General features: G+C 42.8%; 1 protein-coding gene across 1 annotated transcript in view; it reads right to left on the minus strand.

The window, feature by feature from the left end:
* Positions 1–16,306: 16,306 nt before the first annotated feature.
* The window catches only part of ZCCHC24 (zinc finger CCHC-type containing 24), a 109,353-nt gene continuing 100,795 nt past the window's right edge, over positions 16,307–24,864 (minus strand). The window contains exon 4 of the mRNA XM_048310936.1: positions 16,307–22,769. Within this exon, the coding sequence (XP_048166893.1) occupies positions 22,656–22,769 (114 nt within the window). The 3' untranslated portion in view covers positions 16,307–22,655. The remainder of the gene's footprint in view (positions 22,770–24,864) is intronic.

Raw genomic sequence — 24,864 nt, forward strand, 5'->3', positions numbered from 1 at the left:
AATATAGCTGTGTCCCAGGGAGATGACCTCCACCCTGGGCCCCTCCAGGCCTGGGTGATGCTGAGGTATGCACAGGCAGATGCATCCCTGCCCCGGGACTGCCGGGACCTACAGGGGTTTTGTAGTCAGAGGCATTTTACCAGGTTTGGGACATTTAACCAATTCCCAGTCAATTCTTTTCACCAATGCCAATATAAAATCACTGCTGACAAAACTTATGGACAGAATGATGTTAAACAGGTAATGATGATGGCAGGAAAATCTGGGACAATAATGAGAGTGACTTGATGGTTTTTATACAGCCAGCTGCAAAGCTGTACTTCTGCAAGCATGGAGGCAGCATGTATAGCGTGAGCATTGCATCCTAAAACCTGCTTGTCCAAAGGAGTTAAGGGCTGCTGTGGAGTCAAAACCCAGCACAAGCTTCCATTATGGTGCTGTGGCAAAAGGGCCACTGTAATTCCTGGGAATAGGAAGCAGAAAGAGGGGAAGTTTAAACACAGACACAAACAAAGGTATGCTCTTTTTGGTTCAGGGACTGCTTTCAAAACACATTGAAAAATTAGGCAAGTGACAGAAAAGAGCAGCAGAAATTATTTGGAGTGAAAGAAAATTACTTAGGGACTTTTTTGCTTAAAGGAAAATAAAATGGGAGGGAGGGAAAGAAATATCTAAGAGTGACACTATTGTGTTGGGTTGACCCTGAGTTGATGGACAGTCTTTAAGACCAATTACGCTTCTCACAATTTACATATTTAAACCGCACGGAAAGGCGGGACTTCCCCTTTTTGGTCGGAGCTCGCCTGCTGGAAGGTGGGGGGGCTCCGAGCCTCCCGGCCCCGCTGGGCCGGGCCGGGGCCACTGCCCCTTTCCCCCTTTCCCATCGCTGCGGCACGGACCCTGGGTCACTGAGGGGGGACTGTCCCAGAGCTGCAGGCAGCTAAAACCAGCCATGGACTGCTCACAGCTAAACCCATCCAGCGCGGCTTCTGGGGACAGGCGGGTCCCTCTCCTCTCCATGCGGAGCCGGCGGAGCCAGCGGGAGCCGGCAGAGCCTCCTGTCTGCAGCCAGCACACTCCGTGCTGAACTGAAGAGGACACCACGCAGCCAGCAGCACAGAGGGAGCGAGGCTTTCCCCACCGTAAAGCCTGAACAAGAACACCCTTCAACATGGCGGCTTCAGAGTCAGAGAGAAAGAGAAGTGAGTCCCGTGGGACGGAGCTGAGCATGGCGACAGGAGAAAAGAGGGCGGTGCCGCGATTCTGGCGCGCAGCTTAAAAGAAACCTTCTTGCATGCCGTGGTAAGAAACTGTAATACCACAAACTGTTTGTCTCTTTAATCCATTTGAAGAACATGGGGGGGGGGGTGGAGAATCAACGTGTGCCTATGAAGTTTGTGAAGAGTGCCTATGCCAGGCTATATAGAAGCAGTGAGAGGCTGTTAGAGACTTGTAGCGAAGAAAAGCCTCTGTGTGCAGGCCAAAATAACTTATCCTTAAAAAGATGAATAACCCCATGTGATGGCCCATGTTCTGTAGTGTGAAAGAACTGTGAAATTCTTCATGGGAGAGATGTTCTACACATAGCAGACTGTTTGTTTCCGGGCGGGTCTGCTATTGGTGGCAGTTTGGGAACCACGTGCAACTGAAGGAAAACCCTTTTTTCCTTAAGCATAAGAGAGAGACTTTTCAAGAACTGCAACACTGACTAACATCCCATGTTCTGTTATCCCTTGTGTGAGCTGGATAAAAGGAGAGAAGTGCTGGAAAGAAGGGGGGGGGGGGGGGAAATTTACTTTAATTTTGTTTTGTTGTTTTTCTCTTTACTTTTAATTCTGTTAGTAATAAAGCTCTTTCATTGTACTGCAACTGTTTAAGGTTTGTGCCTGCTTTGCTTTTCTCCTAATTCTTGTCTCACAGAAGGAAAATAAGTAAATAATGAATATTTTGAATCAAAACCACTGCATTTAATTGGTGTTCCTGCCCGGTTTCAAACTCAACCCGCTACATTTATGGTGGAGAATGCGGGCAATTAATGAACGCTGTGAGATGAAGATTAATTAGGAGAAAATAATAAGCAAAGCAAGTAGAAAGTTATAAAATTAAGTAGAATAATAGAAGAAATTTGCTTTGTAGTAGTGGTAAAAAATTCTAGGGGTGGAGGTTTATGTAATTTGTTTTCTTTTAGCTCTGGTTTTGCTATTTTAAGTAACTTTTGGATATGTAAATTTTAAGAAGCGAGGGGTGGAATGTGTTGGGTTGACCCTGAGTTGATGGACAGTCTTTAAGACCAATTACGCTTCTCACAATTTACATATTTAAACCGCACGGAAAGGCGGGACTTCCCCTTTTTGGTCGGAGCTCGCCTGCTGGAAGGTGGGGGGGCTCCGAGCCTCCCGGCCCCGCTGGGCCGGGCCGGGGCCACTGCCCCTTTCCCCCTTTCCTATCGCTGCGGCACGGACCCTGGGTCACTGAGGGGGACTGTCCCAGAGCCGCAGGCAGCTAAAACCAGCCATGGACTGCTCACAGCTAAACCCATCCAGCGCGGCTTCTGGGGACAGGCGGGTCCCTCTCCTCTCCATGCGGAGCCGGCGGAGCCAGCGGGAGCCGGCAGAGCCTCCTGTCTGCAGCCAGCACACTCCGTGCTGAACTGAAGAGGACACCACGCAGCCAACAGCACAGAGGGAGCGAGGCTTTCCCCACCGTAAAGCCTGAACAAGAACACCCTTCAACATGGCGGCTTCAGAGTCAGAGAGAAAGAGAAGTGAGTCACGTGGGACGGAGCTGAGCATGGCGACGGGAGAAAAGAGGGCGGTGCCGCGATTCTGGCGCGCAGCTTAAAAGAAACCTTCTTGCATGCCGTGGTAAGAAACTGTAATACCACAAACTGTTTGTCTCTTTAATCCATTTGAAGAACATGGGGGGGGGGGGGTGGAGAATCAACGTGTGCCTATGAAGTTTGTGAAGAGTGCCTATGCCAGGCTATATAGAAGCAGTGAGAGGCTGTTAGAGACTTGTAGCGAAGAAAAGCCTCTGTGTGCAGGCCAAAATAACTTATCCTTAAAAAGATGAATAACCCCATGTGATGGCCCATGTTCTGTAGTGTGAAAGAACTGTGAAATTCTTCATGGGAGAGATGTTCTACACATAGCAGACTGTTTGTTTCCGGGCGGGTCTGCTATTGGTGGCAGTTTGGGAACCACGTGCAACTGAAGGAAAACCCTTTTTTCCTTAAGCATAAGAGAGAGACTTTTCAAGAACTGCAACACTGACTAACATCCCATGTTCTGTTATCCCTTGTGTGAGCTGGATAAAAGGAGAGAAGTGCTGGAAAGAAGGGGGGGGGGGGGGAAATTTACTTTAATTTTGTTTTGTTGTTTTTCTCTTTACTTTTAATTCTGTTAGTAATAAAGCTCTTTCATTGTACTGCAACTGTTTAAGGTTTGTGCCTGCTTTGCTTTTCTCCTAATTCTTGTCTCACAGAAGGAAAATAAGTAAATAATGAATATTTTGAATCAAAACCACTGCATTTAATTGGTGTTCCTGCCCGGTTTCAAACTCAACCCGCTACAACTATATAGGTGGAATGTGGGAAAAAATTACCAGGTACTTAATTTACTGTATGAAAGCACAAAAAGACACACCTGGAATTTGAGGTGTGCAAATTAATACAGGAAATGAGAATAAGTACCTCTCTTTGAAGATACGCTGGAGGAGTTATTAGGCTATATAATGTAAGAGTCCCTGGCTGGGATATAATGACTTGTAGCATATGGGCTGTCACAATAGATGCTTTAATGCTCCACTTTGGCCTCTGACTTCATTCCCAGCACTCCTTATCATTTCTTTTTACTCTTGTTCTCAGTCTGTTCTTGGAGGAGTTTCTCTCTCTCTCTCTCTCTCTCTCTCCACTTGTACTTTTATTATACTACTGCAGACAAAAACTGGTGGTTTGAAATGTCCTGAAGGGACTTGGTCTCCCAGCGTCATCTGAATTCAAAGGGAACTGGGTGCCAAACACAGACCTTGTGAAAGCCTCTATGCAGAGCCCTGAAATTTGGTATAACTGAAAACCTCGTAAAAAGCAAGCTTGCTGATAGTGGGCTGTCTTGAGTTTTATTCCTTCATCTTAAGTGTTTTTCTGGTGGGGATTCTATAAATATGCACACTGATGACTAGAAATAGGAAAGTACATGTCTGGCTGTCACACACCAATTTTCTGCAAGGAAAATCACTACAGCTTTTTAACTGGCTCTTTATCTCAAAGCAGCAAGTATCCAGACGGTTGTCTCCAACTGTTGTTATTAAATTCAGCAGGAAATCCATCCTGTCCAAAAGAATTATTAGTTTCCATTGCTCCTGGAAATGTCTGGAGATGTTAATTTGTGTGTGTTTGTGTTGTCCAAGTAGCCGACCAGTGAGAAGGGCCATGGTTTGCTCTTGTCCTCGAGCTCTGGGAGTTGGGTGGCAGCTGTAAAACTGAAGTCAGCATCTAAGCCAGGGGGTTATTTATGAAGGCAAGTCTTCCCAAAACACCCCGATTCCTCCAGCTAAAAATATGTTTCACATCAGAAGGCAGTATTTGGAATTAGTAGTTTAACACGTCAAAGATGCCATTAGCAGCATTTTTGCCATGAAGAAGTTGGTATTTGTCAGCTATTTCTGCCCAGAGGTGTGTGAGATACCACAGTTTCCCTTTTTACATACAAGAGGAAATAACTGTGGTGGCAATCTGGTCTTTGTCAGAGCTGTATGTGCTCAACCATAAGGCACTCCCTTATTCATACCCTAAGGCCCATCAGGAGTGGGAATCATCTACCAAAGAAAGCAACAAGCAAAAGCAGAATGGGAGAGGATTTTGCCTTGGCCAGCTGCCCAGAGCAGAGTCCCCCCTTGCCAGTCATCTCAGTGCCAGCCAAGAGGGACCAGCCTGGGGACCTGACCCCTCGCTGTGCAGGGTCCTGGGCTGCAGGGACCCCAGCAAGGGTGCTGGGGAAGCCCTCTCCTGCTGCCAGGGGTGCTGTGCTTCCAGCCGCCCTTGTTGCTGCCTCACTGTGAAGGTGACCAGATACAAGGCAGCCATCAGAGGTAAATCCCGGAGCTCTGCCAGCCTGCAGCATACAGGTTTCCCTCTCCTCCTTTCTATAGTGCAGGAGAGCTTGAACCTGTACCCTGATTCCCTACTGGACCTCTTTCCTTGGCCAGCAGACAGCTGATGGGATGGAGAAACCGGCATGCTCAGCCTTGGCTGGACCTCCCTCATGCTGCAGTGTTACTCCTCAGGTCCTGTCTGCCATACCGAAATGATGGATGTCATCCTGGCATAAGCCAGGCAGCCTGTCAGTGTAGATCCAGTACTCAGCCACCAGCCCCTGTTTGTTTTTCAGAAGAAAAGCTCTAATATGTTGAGAAATGTCCAGATTTATCTTTAAAACTTTGGTTCAGCTTGAAAATCATTGTTTTTCTGGCAAACTAAATACATGAACTTTTTTAAGGGGCTTCTGCATGAGATCTTCATTTAGCTCTCAGTAACACCACAGCCGTGTATAGCCATCTGGCAAAAGTCTTCTGGAGAAATATGACAGACAGCACAGAGACACTGCCACAGCCTTCAGAAATAACCACGCAGCACTGACATAGTTCAGATGTTTGATTTTACAAAAGATCCTTCTGGACATATATAAAATAGGCCTCAGTGAACACACACCCCCCTAAGAGGCTCACTGCCAGTGCTGCAGCAAATAACGGCGGCAGTCGGGGGTGCAGGATGTCCCATGACACAAAAGGCAAATGGAAAGGCTGGAAATGCAGCTGGCCAGGGAGCACTGCAGCCCCCCAGCACCAGCACAAGCTGCTGACACAGTCCTGGGTACTTGGGAGAATCACGCTGGGTGCACGACAGTGAGTTTTGCCTCAGCCAGTACGTGAATCCCTGGGCTGGCTTTGGAGGCAGCAGGTACAGTTTCTCAGAAATCATCAGCATTCGCTGTGTCCTTTCCATCTCATCCTGGGTGCATGACAGTGTCCCCAAGGAGTAGTCACCTGGCTGGGCTCACCTGAAGTCAGTGAAATCTGTACAGCTTCCTTCCCAGCATAGGACTGGTTTGCAGGACTCAAAAATAGGAGCCGTACCTGCCCTTCATCTGGATAAAACAGTTGATAGCCAACAAGCTCGATGTGCTGAGGTTTTAGCTGCATTGAAGCTGACCATCTCATTAAGTTTTAAGGAACAATTTCAAATGCATGTGTGATTTTAGAAGGGAAGTGGGTTGTTATGCTGCAGTCAGCCCCCCACTTGCTAATTGCTACATAAATGTATGACAAACCCCAAAGGCTTTGGTTTTTATCTGTTGTGCTTTACTGTCACCTTTCCTTATGGCTGGGATGCCTGTGTCTGAGGAGCCAAGGAGCACTTCTCTAAAGGCTGACCAAAAAAACCTGGTCTGGGATTCTGCAGAGAGTAAGGGCATCTTCCCAAGCACTGCCCAAATGCTGCTCTGGGCACCACGCTCCCTGCAGGTTGTGCTTCTCCCTATATTATTTTGTCAGCTTAATGGGGGTGGCACTGAACCAAAGCAAATGGTTATTTATTAAGCCTTCAGATCAAGATTTGACAGACAATACATATAGAAAAAGAGAGGTATAGAAAATAAAACGCAGAACACAAAGATTTGAATATCAGCAGTCAATTTCTTCTCCTGTTCTCAGGGTATATTTCTGAACTCCAGCAACATTTACACACATTTGGAGTTCAGTTCTTCTTTGTCTTTTGACCTTCTCTTTTCCCTTCTCTCTGCCTCCAAGCAGGCAGCTTGGCTACCACGGAATTTTGCACACAACCAGCCAGTCAGTGTGGCCAGCACTTAGGTCACCAGTGGCTAGTTGGGAATCCCCAGGTTTCTAGTCAGCTTTTTTACTTTCTCTGAGTAGTTTTATCTTCCTTCATAAAGTTTTTCATGGATTTATAGGTTTCCTTTATAGAATATTACTTGCAAACACACAAACTTTGGTACATTTGGAAATTCTCATGGAAAAATAAAAAAAAGGAGTGTGTTGTCCAGCTGCCTCTGGGGCAGCACACCCTTACCACCTTCTCTAGCTCTGGGAACTTCACACCACGTGCACTCTTCATCAGGACCCCACAAATGAGGCAGGGCTTTGGCAATTAGTAACAAAATTAAATACAGCCATTCAAAAAAACATTACTAGAACCACACTTACAGATTAAAAGCACTTTCCAGTGATAAGTTCAAGATGGATAAAAACCTTTACACATCACAGGGTTCCAAACAAGGAAAAATTTGAAGAGTCAACCCTTAACATTTCCTGTCTTTCAAGTGCTGTGTTTTACTATCTAATGGCTTGCTGCTGTCAACTCTTGATTATCTGGTGTAGCAAAGGATTGAGATGACCAAAACAAAGATAATACAAAGCATATGGAAATTAAATGGTAGGAAAATAAAATAAGAGCAGTGTGGAAGACTGACTAGCACTGACCTGGGCAAGGGCTGATGTGGAGAACCATGTGATGGAAAAAGGGTGCAGCTGATCCAAGCCCTTTTGTAACTCACTTTGGGTTCCCTGTGTTGCCAGTATGATTAATGCCCAGCTTTGTTAATCTGTCCGTGAGTGGTTGAGGACTGCTTTATTTATTTTTCCTTTGTGGCCACATCACTCCAATAAAGCATTTTACCCTCTGTGTGTTACTGGTGAATGTTCAAAGCAAGGTCAGCACAGGGGAATAGCGAGCAGTTCACACTGTCAGCCACCCCCGCAGGTCCCTGCCAGCCCTGCTAGGAGGAGCTGGCCATTCTGGCCAGTGGTGATGCCCTTCCAGCCCTGGTCCTGGGTAGGCAGCGCAAATGGAGTTCAATTCAGGTATATGCAGGAAAGTGATTCAGGATAGTTCCCAGATGTTGTAAAAGGTCTCCAGCTCCCAGCCAAGCTGCTGGGGGCTTTCAAAACAGCTTACCACTAGCTGGAAAATGTTTATAGAAGGAACCAAAAGGCCAGAACATTCATTCATGTTTGATTGCTCAGTGTGAGACTGAATCCCTTCCTTGGGCTCGGGCTATTTGGGCAGGTAGGCTGCAAGGAAGATGTGCAAAGCCTTATCAGGCAGCTCGTTCAGGAGTGCTTATGACTTTCACAGAACTACTTTCTGACAGGCTTTTTTCCAAAGTAACCATCCTCGCTCTCTCCCTCTGGCACTGTGACCCTGGAACAAGCGTATCACAATTTTGGCATGTGTGGGACATGCTACCACAGTACAGCAATATTATGTGGCAAGCACAACATATGTTTTGGAAGAGAGTTCAGTTTATTTTAGCTGCTCCAAATTTACTTGACCTGTTTAATCCAGCTTTCACACTACATCATTTCAATGACTGGGACTGCTTTTAGGTCATGCCCCACAGAACATATGCAGCCAGTTGGCCTATCATCTGTATGCTTAATTGTCCGAAATTATTTCCATGTGATTAATATAAACCCCCAACATCCACGATAGGCCAGGCCACTCCATCATCCCTGTTATGTTTGGCAGGTGCAGGGTCTGTCCCACTGAGAAAGGAATAGTGTGAACACGGCATGCTGGGGAGTCCGCACAGCTTCCTAGCTGGGCGTTACCCGATGGCTCCCTATCTAGGCTGGGTGTGAGCTAATATTGACTCAGGCTCCTGCAGGACACCAGTGAGGGGCAAAGCTCGTGGCACGGACAGCCCCATCCTGCTCTGGATGCTGAGCCACGGTGCTGCGTGGCTCTTTGCTGCTCTGCATATGGAAACAGCAGCTCGGGCTAGTTCTGGTGTGGGAGCTGCTGCCATCCCCAGTGATACTCAGACACGCCTCTTCTTTTGGGACCTGCCCCTCTGAGCACACAGCGTAGCACTGCGGCTGCAAGAGCTGCTGTGGTCCTGAGACTGAGGTGAAGGTGCAGGGCCAGGTGAGTCCTGTGACTGCTGCAGGTGGTCTCTGGCACACCCTGGGGGATGGGACAGCTGACAGTGCCCTGCTCATCGATCGCACCAGAAGCACCACAGGTGTCATCAAGGGATGAACAGCCACAATGGCCACACCCTCACGCTGCTGCCCGGCGCACCTGTGCTGCAGCTGTAGACGTGTCTTCTGTCTTGCAGGGTTTTTAGTGTAGTACCCTGCATGGGGTCCGTGCCCCATACAGAATTAGGTGATTGCTGTGGCATCATTTCTTTACAAGAGAGCTGCCCTGTCCCCTCTTCTACCCTCTGTTTTTCCTGTCAACAGCAACAACCCTCACCCCTGCCTGGCAGCCACTCCCTCACCATCCACTGAATCATCCTGGAGACAGCAGGCTTTTTTGGGTGCTAAAACTTTACAAGGCAAAGTCTTACAGAATACACCCATATGCCCTGCCTGGAAACTGGCTCCCACCTCTGCGGAAAAAGCCAGACAGTCTCAATTAGGCATTCGTGGAAAGTGGGGACAAGCTGGGGCTGGAGCCAGAAGCTGTAAAATTTTCCACGTTTGCCAGCACCGATCCTGCAGACCCGTCTGCTCATTCCATCTTGGCCTCCTTCTCACTAGGCAACAAAATGTGCTAAAGGAGGAATCGGGAAGATCATTTTCATACCCAGCATTCTCTGGTTGGGATGATTTTTGCTGTGCTGCAAAGCCATTGCACTGTGTCACTTGTTTTCCCTAAGGCTGAGGGGAGCAAAGTGCTCCCCCAGCAGTGTGTGCCCTGCCCCAAGGAAATGTACAGTGGCTCCACCAAAACAAGCAAAGAGGCTCCAACCAGGCCATTCATGGGGTAGAAAAATCAGATTCATCCCTGATGGGAAATCGTCCTGGAGCTCTTGCACTGAGGATTGACAGAAGAAGCTTTGGGAAGAAGAAAAGGCCAGGACTATTTGGCCGTAACCCAGCTGCAATTGGCCACACCTGGGGACTAATGGAGCGAGCAAGAACTCAGCTCACAGCCCCTAGAAAGCAGTGCTGTCTGCCTCATGTGAGAGTTTTTTGGTTCTCTGCTAAGCCAGTGATCGAGGCTGCGTGAGAAAGACCAGAAAACACAATTGTGACTGGAATACAGAGACCTTGATTTGCTTCCTGTGAGGGCAGGGAGATGGCTGTGGTCACTTACCTGCATCCTTCTGCAGAACAAATAGGCTTCTTAAGAGTACGAGTGGCAGTGGGGAGCTCCAGGGTATTTGCCTGTCCTGCAGGTCATGTGGGGCAAGTGCTGGGGGAATGTGTGTGCCAACACAATTAAGGATGTTTGGAGGGGACAGCATATTATCGTAATTCCAAATATACTTTTGAAAAACCAGGGGCGGTGCAAAGCGCGTAATGCAACTTCAGGCTTGAAATGAGTAACAACTGTAAAATACAGGCAGTGGGGAGGAGCTGGGAGAGGCAAGAGAAAGTGGGGAGGTAGGAGGCATAGACGGACTTGAAATTTACAGTTCCAGTTATTTGAGGTACAGTCATTTACAAACTATAGGTGAAGGAGCCTCTGATTAGGTTCACCAACTTTATAATCTAAACATACATGTCTCATTCCAGTCACTGAACAGACTTTAACCAGCTTGGTTTTTTAAGAAATTAGTTTTGGGGATTTTTTTTGCTTGTTTGCTTGCTTGTTCTGAGTAACATAATTTCTTTCCTACAATGAGCTTCTCCTGTTGTGCTAAATTCTTGCAAAGATGTGCACAGAGTTCATTGTAGGAAGGAAATCTGGGGAGAAAAAGGCCCTTTTCTTCTCTTGGCTACATTTATTTCACAAAAGCCTCCTGATGTATCTTCTTTGGTCTGAATATTTCTGTCTCCCTCAGACTGACATTTTCTCCATTCATAGAGAGATGGGCAGAGATATTTATGGCAGAAAAGGTAAAGTGTTTCTCAACCCAGACGTGCACATCTCATGCCTCCCCTGCAGCTCCTGGGTATGAAGCTACATCCTTGGAGTAAAATCCATGACTTAAAATCAGTAGATGGGGAAACACAGGTGCAGGCTAACCAACCTCCATGCTAACTCAGGGTGTCCTTGGCTGTGGCTCAGGGCTGGCCAGGAGGACTGAGCACAGCATGGTTGGAACTACTGTGGGAGCCCAACACAGCTTGGCTGCCTCCCATCGTGATATGGTGCATGGCTCAGCCAGAGCCCATAACCTCATTGTTATGAGCTCCATTTACTGGACCTTTTGGATGCTAAGAGGTGCTTAAACACCTCTTAGAAATTTTCCTTGACTCAATAAATTCCTTTGTGACCCCAGAAAGCCATATGTAAGGCTAATCGAGGGCTAAACCCTGTCCTGCCACTTGGAGAGCAAGAGTGGGTGGTGTCACCCAGCAAACAGGAATGGAGTGTATAGAGACATTTAAAATCACTTTAAACACAGCTAATTAGGAACAGCTTTTTAAACAAAAGTGTATGCAAGGAATTAAAAAAAAATTAAACCCAAACCAAAAATATTGCTACCACAGTGCAGTATTCTGTTGGAGACTACAAATTATGGTGGTGTTTCAATTAGTTTCCTGCCAATTAGCCCAACCAAGCGTGAGCATAGGTGAGTCTCAAGGTCTCCTTCCAGAGCATGGATGCTGGGAAACTAAAGGGTATTTCCCTGGGCATGTCTGTTTGAGTCTTCCCCAGCAGCTGGTGGGTGCCACATATTTCCTTAAGTACAGGGCTGAAGTATGTTTACATTCACGTATTGCAGCTCCTATTGTCACCCAGAAAAATAATCCTTGGGCCAAGACAACATTCAGACTAGCACCTACTCGGATATCTTCTTTCCTACAGCAGTTTAGTGAGGGAAAAGATACGAACCACAGCCAGTCAACCTTCTGTTGGCATCATCTCTTGCTGCTGGCGGCTTCTGTGCTTTGGGACTTCCTGAGCAGGGTCACAGCTTCACGGTTAATAACCCTTGCGGAGTTTAATTTTTTTTTTAATGTGGTTTTGTAGTTGGTTTTGATCTCATTTATTCTTTTGGCAGCTAGAATATCCCATGACTATGCATTTCAGTCTGCTGTGTGAAATTTTTGTTTTAATTATATTGCCTCAGTTGTTTGTATCCAAAATTCCCTTCTTCTAGGAGAGCATTGTAGAAGCAATTGATATTCCTTCCCTTATTTGTGTCATTTATTAAATTATGGGATACTAACACAGCTGCCCTTAGTGATCTCTTTTCCAGAAGATGGAGGTCCAGTGCACAGACTCCTTTCACAGAGAAATAATTTCTTGCATTTTATCATTCCTGATTTTTTTTATTTCTGTTTTGTCCTTTTTAAGCGATAAGGATCGTATAAGGATGTTTTCTCTTTAGTTTCTTGTTCCTACTTCCAAATCCTCTGTTTGTCTCTTTTTTTAAACTATTATGACATTGATCTGAACAATCCAAACTAACACAATGCACTTATTCCTGACTATTACAAGCTAATTTAAAACCTGTTATTCAATATGCACCATTTGGGGTGTCTTTCACTGAATATCAGGGGCTCTGTCAGCTGCTACTTGTGTTTGGTTTTGCTTTTGCTACTCTGAATCAGTGCATTACTGTTCACCTCCCAAGTTAATAAACCTGGTTTCATTTCTTCAGATCCTGGAACATGTGAGTAGTTGTCTTTATTTAACTAAGACACTTTTACTTCAGTGTTATTAAAGAAATGCAAAAACTTGCTGTAGCTAAGTATCCAAAGGAGTACCACACCTTAATAGTTGGGCAAGGTATTAGTTGCCACGTGTAATTGCTTTATTCAAAAATTGTCCAACACATTCAGAAACTTCAGCAGGGTATGTTGGGAAGCAGTTTTAATTGGTTGATTTCAAAGCTTCTGTCTAGTGAAGTTTACTTGTGTGTATCCCTTAGTGAAATTTCTACAGCTGCTGAAGATTTAACTGTGTTGATCTTTCAATTACTGTGAACATTAAAAGGAGAGTTATTTGTCTCTCGTAGCTGTGAACTGAAATATCCTTTGCCTCCCAGCAGCCTGTGAAGATTCCTGTTGGTGGCACTGATGTCTGTGCTCTTTTTTTCTTGCAGCACTGTTGGAGAGGGCTCTGGGGTTTGTGCTGCAGCAGGCACAGCCAGGCAGGAAGCCCTTGCACCTGTGGAGGAGCTGGTGCCCACCCCCATCCCCTCCATCCCCTTCCCACCCCCCCCCCCCCACAGCTGGCCAGCACAGATGGAGCCCTCCGCAATCAGGGCCAGTAGCCAATTTAAGTGAGGCAGAGAAAAAGGAGGCCCTTTTTAGGGGCTGTGGGTTTCAACTCTCTGAATTTTGACCTGCGGGTTCTCAGCAGAGGTGTTTTTTTTCCTGTGCTAGTGCTATTTGTCCGTTTATCATTGTTTTATTTGCAAGCAGTGAGTTTTGAGGTCTTGCTTCCTATTACTTCTGCAGTGTTTTCCTGCATTATTCCTTCAAGTTTTGCTGGGTGAAATCAAGTGGGGCATAAATATGTCTAGCTTCTTGGAAATCCTTTGAGTTGTACCTCCTTATATCACAAAACTGTAAGGAAACTTCACGGAAAGATGACTAGTGTTAGATTTCCCATACCTGCTGCTTTAATGTGCTCAGGAATTGTGTAAGAAAAAGCTTTCTCATGGTGTTCTGGCATTCTCTTTTCTGGTCTCAGCTGGTGAATTGGAGACTAGAGTAGTGATCAAAAGAAAATCTTTGGTTTACACCCTATTCCCCTTAAAACATACATAAAGTTTTTGGCTATGATTTGTTTTCTCTGCAGGCGTGGGGTTTGGTTGGGTAAGCTGGGCATGCAAGGTCCATTTTTACCTCTTACTAAAAAAAAGGCAAAAAGTTAATGATGACTGTACTTTTATTTAGCTAAGTTGATGGCATAGAAAGCAAGCCTCCAAAGAATGCCCAGGGGTACTGTTGCTCCTGGTCTCCTTGTCAGCCCCGGAGCTGTGTGCCTGTGCAGTGCTTCAGCCAGCGAGGACTCACGGTGCTCTGCTCTCTCCCACAGCAGTGCTGGCTGTCTCTGCTGCCCTGGGCTGCACGTCAGGGATGCTCCAACACCTCACACCTGTGAGTGCCTCCGCTTCAGTCTTGGCCCTTTGGATAAAGACCCCATAAAGGCTGCCTGAAGTAGGTGTTTCTTGGCATGTTCAGTTACTAAAATGTCTCATGAAGCTTGCAAAAGGATTGTAGGAGGTATTAATCTGTGTTGTTTGAATGAGGTTTTGCAGTTTTGGTCTCATGAGCAGTCTTCTAGGATTGGTTATCTGAAATGTGTTTGAGATACAGATGGTGAGGAAGAGCAATTGCATTATTTTCAGTAAAACAAAAGTGCTTGATGAGTTCGAGTGCTGGTTGTCCCCACACAGGAGTTGACAAATTATCAGTCCAGAAGGTGAACACTGTAGAAAAGCAAACCTGAATGTTGCATTCTATTTTTCAGGATCACAAACTACATATCAGGAGCAAGAATTTTATATGCTCCAGTTAAGAGGTTTCTTTAGTTCTTAGTGGAAAGACCTGAGTGTCAGCATTCAACCCTTGGTGTTTTAGGTTCCTTTTTACTCGCCAATGTCTCTCGTGTACAGACTCTTCTCATAGGGGTATGGAGACAGGAGCAGCCTTTTTAACATTTGACTGTGTTATATGGCAGTGAATATTCTATGTCTGAGGGCCCTGAGTGAGATTAAACAAGTGTAATATGCAGACTGTTTCCCCTTCCTAGCTGGGATTTAAGGTCTAGTCTGTACACCTGCTGTATAGTGGGAGGATCCGAGGAGGGGCTTTTGGTGTGATGTGACCATCTTGAGAAGTAGTAGCCTTGGTGTGCTGTTTAAATTGGTTTTCATTTAAGGATAATGAAACAGCTTTTTATTTCAAAGAATCAGTGTTATATGAAATCTGTTTTGTGAAAGCCCTATTATTTTTCTTGTAGTGGGAATCATTTGGCCCTTCCATTACAAGCAGGTTGTTGCACTGTCTCTTGACCTCATTCATACAGAGCAGGAAGGTGAAGTGCTTGAAAATGAAAAATGAGAGAGGAGTAGTTTGATTGTTCTTGTTGATGCCATCTTGTGTTAGTCTAATTTTGCTTTAAATATGAAAAAGTTATTTCTTTGAGGAATCATAGAAAATGTGGTAATAGGGAGCTAGGACTTTGCAGTTGTTCTACTCAGCATGTTTTCTTGTCTCAGCTGAGTGCTAAATCTGAGGTGTTTGTGGGTTTTTTGGGAAGCCCCACGTCTTCTGTAAAAAGAAAGATGTATTTCAGTACTAAGCTCAGCTTTGTGGCTTGTGTTTGCTATGGGAACAGTACTGTAGCCAAATTTAAAGTGAAGAGTAGTGTGTTTTATTTTTTAAACAAAAATTACCAACAAGTTCTGCATATGTGCTTTCCCTTTCCATAGGGCTCAGCTGGGGATGTCTTTCATCATCTGATGAAACAGTCCATTTTCAAGGCTTCAGAACTGTGCAGTTCCCTGTCAACCTCTTCTTCCACTATTGCATCCCAATGCACAAACATGTGGACGTGTTTTTGCTCTCTCTCATGTGGACTGAACAAGAAGAGGACTCAAATCCAGAAATGAGGCTTGCTGTGTGATAGAAATGGTGTCAATGTGGTGAAGATCTCCAAGTGGCAAATATGTACTGTGTTTGTAGGGATGATCAGGCATAGAAAAATGTGTGCTAGCAAAATGGTGTGTCTAACAAAAATTTTCTGCTTGTTTTAAATGAAGGTGATCTCTTGTGTTAGAGGCAGGATACCTAAAATCCAAAGTTAATTTTGTGACATCCTTATTCTAAGTTCCAATCACTACAGTATTGTCAGGCTCAGGAGAAAAATTACTTGCCACTGAGCTTTGGCTGGGAATGCGAGAAGAGCATTGCTAGTACACAACAAGCATTTAGTAGGTCTGGTTCTTGCTAACATCTTGTGTTTGCAAAGAATGACGAATGTTGTTTTTCATCAAAGCAACTTTCTGGCACCTCAGCTTTCCTATCCAACCACAGGCTACAAGTGTACTTTGATTATAGGAGGTTTTCCTTGAGAAGGGATGTTAGACAACACCGGGCTTTTAAAAACTAGGAGCTGGCACCACTAACCCAAGGTGTCCCTCTAGCAGTGAAGAGGTGTCACCCTGGGTGTGACCAGGCTCCTTGCAGCATAGGGACTCACTGCAGTGGAGAAACTCTTCTTCCATGGTCTGGGTCATGGCTGTAGTAGGGCAGGCTTGCTCCACTGGCACCAGACTGTGGCTGGCCAGGCCATAAGCAGGAACCCACTGCAGCTGGGAGTAAATTGTCAAAGGAAGGAACAATCAAGAAAACCATGCCAGGCTCTTGCTGGGTTTTTTGCAATACTTTAATACAGCATTAAAATGCTAGAATACTAGAGGAAAGCTGTATACTATCCAGCAAATAAGGCACATGTCGGAATGCCATTTTATGGACAATCCACAACAGAGGTTTTACAGTCTCTTTAGCAACACAGTCACTAGATGAGCAAGCTGTCATCTTGATTGCTGAAACAGAACTGGTACCTCTGAGGCCTTTGTCCATAGTTTTTTTTGTTTTAGCTGTACAAGTTTATTAACAGTTACAGAAAAAGAAATTATACAAATTGCCAACTGAATCTGACAAGGTCAGTGGGTACAGCTAAACACATGTAATAATCATTAGGTTAATTTTTTTAAAGCTGAAGAAATTCATAAGATAGTGTTAGTTTTAGCACTATTACACAATGCAGTGAGTGCTGTACTAAATAACCTTTTAAAGGAAACAAGAATCCAGTATAGGGTTGGGCAGACCTCCCATTTTAGCATGGTAAAATATCAAACTAAAAACTCAATCCTTCATAATATAAATCAAACTACATGAAATGTAAAGTGTAAAATGCTTTGAATACGTGCACATGCATATTCTATATTGCTATGAGTTCTAATTAAAATAAACATATACCCCTACAATAATCTACTTCAATCCTTTTCTCTTACATCCTTTGATTGGTATTATTGCTGTAGATGATACTGCATAGCTGAGCTCACAGTCTGCAAAGAGTTGTGAAAGTCAAGTCAAACAGCGTCCCAACCAACTTTCTTCCCCTCTAGTTATGGGGAAGGAAATAGCCACCATCTGAAACCCACCACTTGTGCTTCGGAGTTTCTGAAAGCCGAGTCTCCACGGTGCTTTCAACATCTTTTGTGTCTCTCACAAGGCCATAAAGTGACAGTATACTGTTATTTTCTCCTCACTTGCTACATGTCTAGTGATAGCTTTTCTAGCACTCCTTCCCCAAATACACATAAATAAACCGTATAAGCATTTTCATATAAGTCTAAGCACTTGAATAATACACTGGTTACTTAATACTGATATTTTCATCCAAGGATAACAAAAACAATATGGCTTAAAGAATTGCAAGGTTTTTTGTCAGAATTATGTACCAACTTTCATATAATATTTTATGTAGACAATATTTCCTTCTTAATGTAGTTCTGTTGCATACTTTATACAGACAAAAGCATTGTAAAAAAAAAAAAAGTAAATTATTTCCATAAATATTTTCTTGAGGATACATCCTTAGTTCTGCAAAAACTGCAAAATACTTAAGAAAACTCTTACCTCTGTTAGTATCCTAGTTGAGAGGAAGGCCCTTCTGAAAGCTTCCCAATTGTAAAAACTTTGCCCAAAAAACAAACAATACTTTTTTAAAAAGGCCCTCAAATATATACAAAAAAGTTACTGCAAAGAGTTTCCAGATAACAATTCAGTATTATAAGAAATATTTGTAACCATTCAAAAATTTTAACATCTAAAAAGGTTTCCAAAATACACACATAGTATTAAAAAAATTGAAAGAAACTCTATGTCAAGTATAACTCAAGATAAATACACATCTGCAAGTAAAACTGTAAAATACTTCATACAGGGGTAAACATTTATATCAATCATCTATAGCTAGTAACTGCACACGATTGTCCCTTTGAAATTCATCCTAGAAACACAATCCATCATCCCTATATCTAAGATCTCAAACAGCCCTCTGAGCACTTGAGCGATATAGCAAACTGAATGGACAGCACTGGTTTTGCAGATAAGGAGGAGATATGGGTTGAAGCCCAGTTGGGAGTGGAGTGATATCTGAAAGAATGATTTTTCTATGGGGATAGTTCCATCACATTTTAAAACATGTTGGCAAAGGCAAGTGGAAAATATATGTCCATCTACTTAACTTGAAAAACACGTGTTGATGATTTATTGCTTACTGTTCAGTGGATAACTTAGGATCCAGAATAGGAAAAAAATCTATGTGACTGCATGTCAAAGAGCACTAATCTATGAAGTCTGACATTTCCAAAAGCTCTAAACTTTTAATCTATTAAGTAGGTTTCTCTTTTTAAAACTTGCTAGAGTGTCACAGGTATAAAATCTGTGTATAATCTAAATTTCATGTTGTACAAAAAGGTAAAATGTAGATAATACTTCTAGGTATAAGGCTTCTCTCAGACATATGTAACTTCACATTTGTAGTTTAAAAACTAAGTCCCATATAATGGGGAACTTCAAAATACACCTATTTTCAGAAATAATATATACTCTTGTGTATTTATCTGAAATTAAATAGCAACTTTGAGACAAAAAGGCCTCAAACTTTGCTTGTGTGGCATCGTTTTACATGTGTGGTAGCAGCAGTAGAAACTGGCTAAAATGGGGCGATCCTTTAAACTACTAGGATTTTTCGTCATCACCTTTAAACAAAGTATTTGTAATAACTTCATTTGTAGCCTCGTTAAGTTAAAAGCAGCTAAAAACCTACAACACACATTTCAAATTACTCAAATATTTTTCCAGAGCAGTGCCAATGCCAAATTCGATATGAAATGTTATGACCAACTCATGAAACAAATCGTGGGGCATTTTTTTGTTCAGTTGTTTTTTGTTGTTGTTTTTAAAGAAATAAATGGAAGTTTAAAAAAATCTCCGAAAGGGTGAAAATTAAAAAAAGTGTACTGGATCTATTGTTAGGCTGTCAACAGCAAGCATCTGAGGTTAAAAATCCAGTTTGCCAAATAAATGCACAGAGCCAAACTGTGGTCAGGTACACCCCTAAAGAACATTCAGTTTAGGGAGGCCTGTATTGATTTACAACTCTTTTTATTGATGCTTGCTTCACTTCTGCCAATACTGTCTACTAATGCCTTCAAGGATTGCTAGCTGATGCTCTAAATGCAGAGCTAGTTGGAGAACATCAGAAAGCAGTCACAAAAATTTAAAAGATAAATTGATTCCTCATTTTTCCAGTCAAAAATCTGCACATTTATGTTTTTTTTCTGATTTGGAAAGAGTTGGTTACATCTATAGGTGAATTACCCTTGTGAGCGGAAGGAGGGAATAGAAGAAATCTACATTTTGTGATCAATCTTTCTTTTTTTCCTTTGAAATAAAAATTCATAAATGTCCCTTCTGTGCCACTAACTAAAAGCCAACGGTCATAAGCTGTTACACATTACTTATGTGGATGTGTTTTTCCAGCAACTCCAACTGCACAGACTCGAGTGTGGAGCAAATGCCTCAGGCTCAACACTCCAATCCTACGAGCAAAGTCATGCAGGGACAGAGGAATCCTGCCCTTGCCTGAGCTGGGTGCTCCTGCCTTCCCCACACTGCAGGGAGGCAGGTCAGGTGCCAGCCCTGTGCAGGGAGGAGGTGCCCAGGCCCCGATGTCCCCGCATCCCACGCTGGCCTGGACCCGCAGCCTCTGGCTCAGGCAGCACAACCTGCGGCAGTGAGGCCTCCTGCCTTTCCCCAGCGCGAGTGCAGGGGGAAATCTGCTCTCCTCCGTTTTACAAATATGCTGAGTGTTACTTAAATACTTTATAAGTCTTCTGCCTAGGAACACATCAATAATATAAATACTGAACTCTCGTAAGTATGCTCTTAAGAATTATTATGCTACACCTATAGACATTAATTGTGTTAAAGGAGATCACGTGTATTTTTAGTACAATCTAAAAATCCATAAGCTAAAGGCATGGCCTTGCAGTGTTGAATCTGGATAAACAGTTCTTCATAGGGCACTGTCATGAAAATACCAATGCTTATAATGGTATCTTTTAGTCAGCTTTTTGTTAGAACCTGGTGGTGTGTGGGTATAGTGATACAACTATATCAAGAATTGTGCTATTTTACTGATTTAGTGGTTATCATAACATGGAGATTATTTCAATACAGAACAAAATGTTTGATAGCAACATCTTACTTTCATGGAAAAAAATAATGTTTTCCCTTATCTTCACCTAAGGGGGTTTCTCTGCATGTTCTTTAGCTATATGTGAATCATCTAGGTGATTTTTTTGTTCATGTACTATTAAGTGCTCAAGAGGAAAAAACAGATCTGGTTTAGAATGCTGCTCTTTCAAAATTACTCATGCTTGAAACAAACTATTGAGATTAATCCTTGAGGTCAAGCTTAGAAAATCCACCCCTAGATTTCCTTGTGTATTTTCTTATTTGTATAGACAGATTAGTATCTTTGCTGAGAGAATTTGTCTCTAAGGTAATTTGTGAATCTGTGCAAAAGAATGTGTTTGCATTTGAAAATGCTAAAACTGCATATCTTCACTGAGGCAACTGTTTATTAGTGTTACTTTCAATAGTATTATTTTCAGCTATTTTAGTTGGAGTTGCCAACTGGGCAAAAGTAGTTTCCAAGTGATCAATTTAGTTAATTCTATTTTAGCGTAACATAGCACTTTTTGTCCAGTGATGCCAAAACACTTAAGAGATATTAAGTAAACCTCACAACTCTCCTGTGAGGTAGGTATACTAAAGTATTATTACCCCCATTTTGCAGTTGGGGAAACTGAGCTCCAGAAGGATCGCGTGACTTGCCCAAAATCAGGGAGCTGTGGAAGAGCTGTGGTCAGAAGCCAGGAGTCAGGATGCTTATCCATTGCTCTGACCAGCAGGCTGGGTCACTTGGGCTGCCCATAAATAATGGGGTTTGAGAGATACATACATGCCACTCCCACCCAACAAGCAGATGCAATTTTGCCCTGCTTATAGCAAAGCAGGGAAATGGCAAGAGTTTTACCCTGGAGCAAATTTGTCAGGAGCTTCACATTCCCCAGATGAATGCTCATGGTAAGTTTTCTACTTGCTTTATAAGAGCTTGTCTTGACATACTGGTAACACTGCTATCACTTGGCATAAACCCCCGCTGTCTTTGCATTATGGAACTAGTCCTCAGAAAAAATTTAGTTCCCATCAAGTTATTTAGGATTTAAAGTATTTTCTCTAAGTATCATTCACACAAATCAATCTCCCTAAAGGAAACTTCATAAAAATATAAATTGTTGATGTAAAAAACCCCCCAACCTCGAACATTATCCCTCTGATTTTTTTAGTGAATGCTACAAATTAATTGCTTGTGGCGTCCTTTTGCCAATGTACTCTTATGTAGACATACAAACAGGATACTGTCTCGAGGTACTTTCAGCTCACATTTGCCAATCCCTGATGAGATGTTTTTTGCAGCAGGGTGTCCCTGTGCAAAGTTCTACCTGAAATGGGACAATGAAATACAACTCCTACATTTCTCCCCAGGTATGTAGGTGCTTCAGGAAGACATAAAGAGGGTAGTATACAGTGTTCTCCCTGCCTCAAAACACTCCTATGGCTAACAAGTTTCATATTATAACAAATTTCTATAGTAGAAAACAGGACATAAAAATATTTCCAGAAAGTGGCTTTAAAACTACTATAAATAGTAAGTTTGGCTAATCTTTCAGTTAAGGGTTTTGGGGTCAGTTTTAAGTATTCTTATCCCCTTATTCGTAGGAAATTTAGTGTGCTTGTGGCCTAATGAACACGCCATGCACATACAGGGGCCATGTCAGTGGGATTATATGACAAGAGAAGGATCTGTTAGTTGTATAAACAAGCCAATTTTGTCTCCTCCAAAAATCCTCTTGGAATCCTTTCTGATGCTCTGGGTCCCATTATGGCATTCCCTTTCTAGCCAACCCACACCCTCAAACAATTATTCACTTTTTTTGCCATGTCCTGCAAAAATTATTTTGCCTAAGCCCTGCCCAAGAGATGGTAACAAATAGAAAAAGTCCAAGAAATCAGCAGCACAAAACTCTTAAGACTTTCTGAAACTGGGAAAGCAGTAATTCTCCTTTTATGCTGTGGCTTGTTTCATCTTCGTCTTGTCATATAATAACAACAGTGTTTGTGTTGTGGGTGAGTGCTTGCAATTGATGGCCCCACAGTTACTGAACCTCTGCAAAAGCCATACATATAACAAATATTTCTTGTGAATGTTATTCCTTGCCTTTTGAATAGTACTTCATTTCACCTGGCTGTGATATAGGGTCTGTGTAAACAATCAGCAGAAACTGTAACTGTAGTTACAGGTTGACAGTGAACACCATCAGTAACAACTTGTGTGTGTACATATATAAATTCACATATATATGTATACAAATCATAGTCCTGTAAAATACCTATTGCATGCATGCACATGCACAGGAGAAATGTTACATTCTATTAATGGTAAGGCATATTATTAGATAGGCAATATTGGCAATTATTTTAGCTTTTATCTTGATCTGTTGTGTTGCTGTTGATCTCATGCTGCCAGAGAACCCTTAAGGATGATGGGGATGGGAAGAGGCCACTTTGAAGGTTTATTGCACACGGCGGCAGTAGTAGCCCAAAACTTTGCACTTCTCACACAGATGCTGAGGATGTTCTTTGCTCTGGTCTGAAACATCCAGGCCGTCTGGCTTTTCCAGGGGTCTCTGCAGTGGAGGGAAGGAAATCAGATTAGATCCAAGGTTTTGTCCTTGTTACTCTTTATTAAGCATATGAAGTCCACTTTTATAACCCAACTGAGCTTTCTCCTGGTAATTAAAAAGGTACTATGTTTCTTTCCTGAAGATGTGGTTTTTTCAGCCCTTCAGCTCTACATTGGTACAGAGCAGCCTCACAATTTAATGTCATTGTTTATAAAGATGGTGTTAACCTTGTTGTAGACAAATTACAAAAATACTGAATTGAGGACTTCATTTATAAAAGCAGTAACAAGAATTCAATTGCTTAGCTCCAGTAACTTAGATGTCCCAAAGGCATTAACACCTCAAGCACGGGAATCCCATTACCCAGCAATGCAGAGCAGGGATTATCAATGTTAGGACTAGCTGCTACATGAAGAAAACTGTCTTAACTATGCCCAGATACTACATAGCTAAATGGTGTTTTCCCAGTATGCAGTCCCATGCTTTTGAGGCTGAAAGTTTTGAAGCAGAGCAGCTGCAAAGCTATTAGTAAAATAAAAAAAATTCCAAACTACTACAAAACCAAAACAAAATCGAACCTCATGACACAATCCTTTGCCCTGAATCTGAGTAATAAATTATGTATTTTTAATAATATTTGTGAAATCACAGGGTTGGGGGAAATGAAGGTGATTTGTTGTTAGTAGGTATTTGTGCTTTCATTTTCCAAGGCATGTAAAAGGCTTCACAATCATTTTGAAAATAAAATACCCATGTTAAATATTGTGACAAAGTGAAATGTTTGGAAATTCTTATAGGTAGGGAAGTGATAGAGATATGAGGTAGAACTTAATAAAGTGCACCATTTGCTTGGAAGAAACCCCAAGTTCCCTAACCCATAATTTATCTGTTTTCATGAAATGTATCCGAAAGACCATTTCTCTGCACAGAGCCATGAAGGCAGCAGTTCTTCCATGGGACTGTGGGAGACACAGCATGTGGTGTGAAATCTGAAAACTAGCCATAAGCTTCTCACTGTTTTTACAGGGATATTAAACTCTTGCTTATATCTTCAAAATGTGATTCTTGGGGCAGTGGGTGGGTAAATATAAATTACACCATCTTGGCCATTTATCTCTTAACACCTTTCTTAATCTTAAAGACTTTTCTTTATCTGTAAGATCTTAAAGTACACCTGATCATTTAAGATTTCCTTTATATGTTCTTCATCAAGCTACCTACCTGAGACTCTGTGGATAGGAACAGAGACATTTAAAGCTTTTTTTTTTTTTTGGCTATGTAATCCTGCCAGAACTGCTCATAAACCAGGGAGTAGAAGGGTTTCTCAGTTCTCTGAATAACTAAAATGACACAAAATATAGTCTATCATCCTGAACAAGGGATGTCTGTAAGTTCTTGCTTGATTGTACTGAATTATAAGTGCAATACTATGCTGCACAGCTAGTCAAAACAATATATAGGAGTGATTCACTGGTGATTGTCAATGGTTTGTTTCTGATTCAATGTTTTGAACCATGACATTGTCCTGCACCACAGATGTCTTTGAGTCTCACATCATTTACATTTCAACTGCAAATTGGATTTCCTGTGTCAGTTGAGGAGGATAGATGGACTCTTCATCTCCAAATGCCCTGCAACTCCACTGAGCTTTAAATGACTTGTTCGATGTCACTGTGTTGAGATTTGAGATCAGAACCAGCAGTTCTGTTTCTAGGCTTGCAGTCCAAGCACTGGTGCAGATACTGCTTCTGCAACAAGACAGGCAAGTTGAGTAAGTGTGTTTGGTCAGAAAAACTGCCCTTCTGCCTCATCTACCACTTATTCCACCAACATCTGCCCACAAATATTCTTCAAGAATTTACATTACATAGATACACAAAGATGAAGCCCAGGTTCTGGAGTCACAGGGGTTAATTTACACTCTTCAACAGCAAATGAGAGTTTTGAAATGCTACACTTAAAACAGGCTATTTGACTCAGCTCTGATTGCTTCTACATGCTAGCTGTGCTCTGATTAAAGAGAAAAATACAGCCGTTATCATGTTTATTGATATAAGCCAGATTTTTTTTTTTTTTTTTTAATATGCAAGGCCTTGGG

This window comes from Corvus hawaiiensis, chromosome 8, assembly GCF_020740725.1.
Source record: "Corvus hawaiiensis isolate bCorHaw1 chromosome 8, bCorHaw1.pri.cur, whole genome shotgun sequence".
Lineage (NCBI taxonomy): Eukaryota > Metazoa > Chordata > Aves > Passeriformes > Corvidae > Corvus > Corvus hawaiiensis.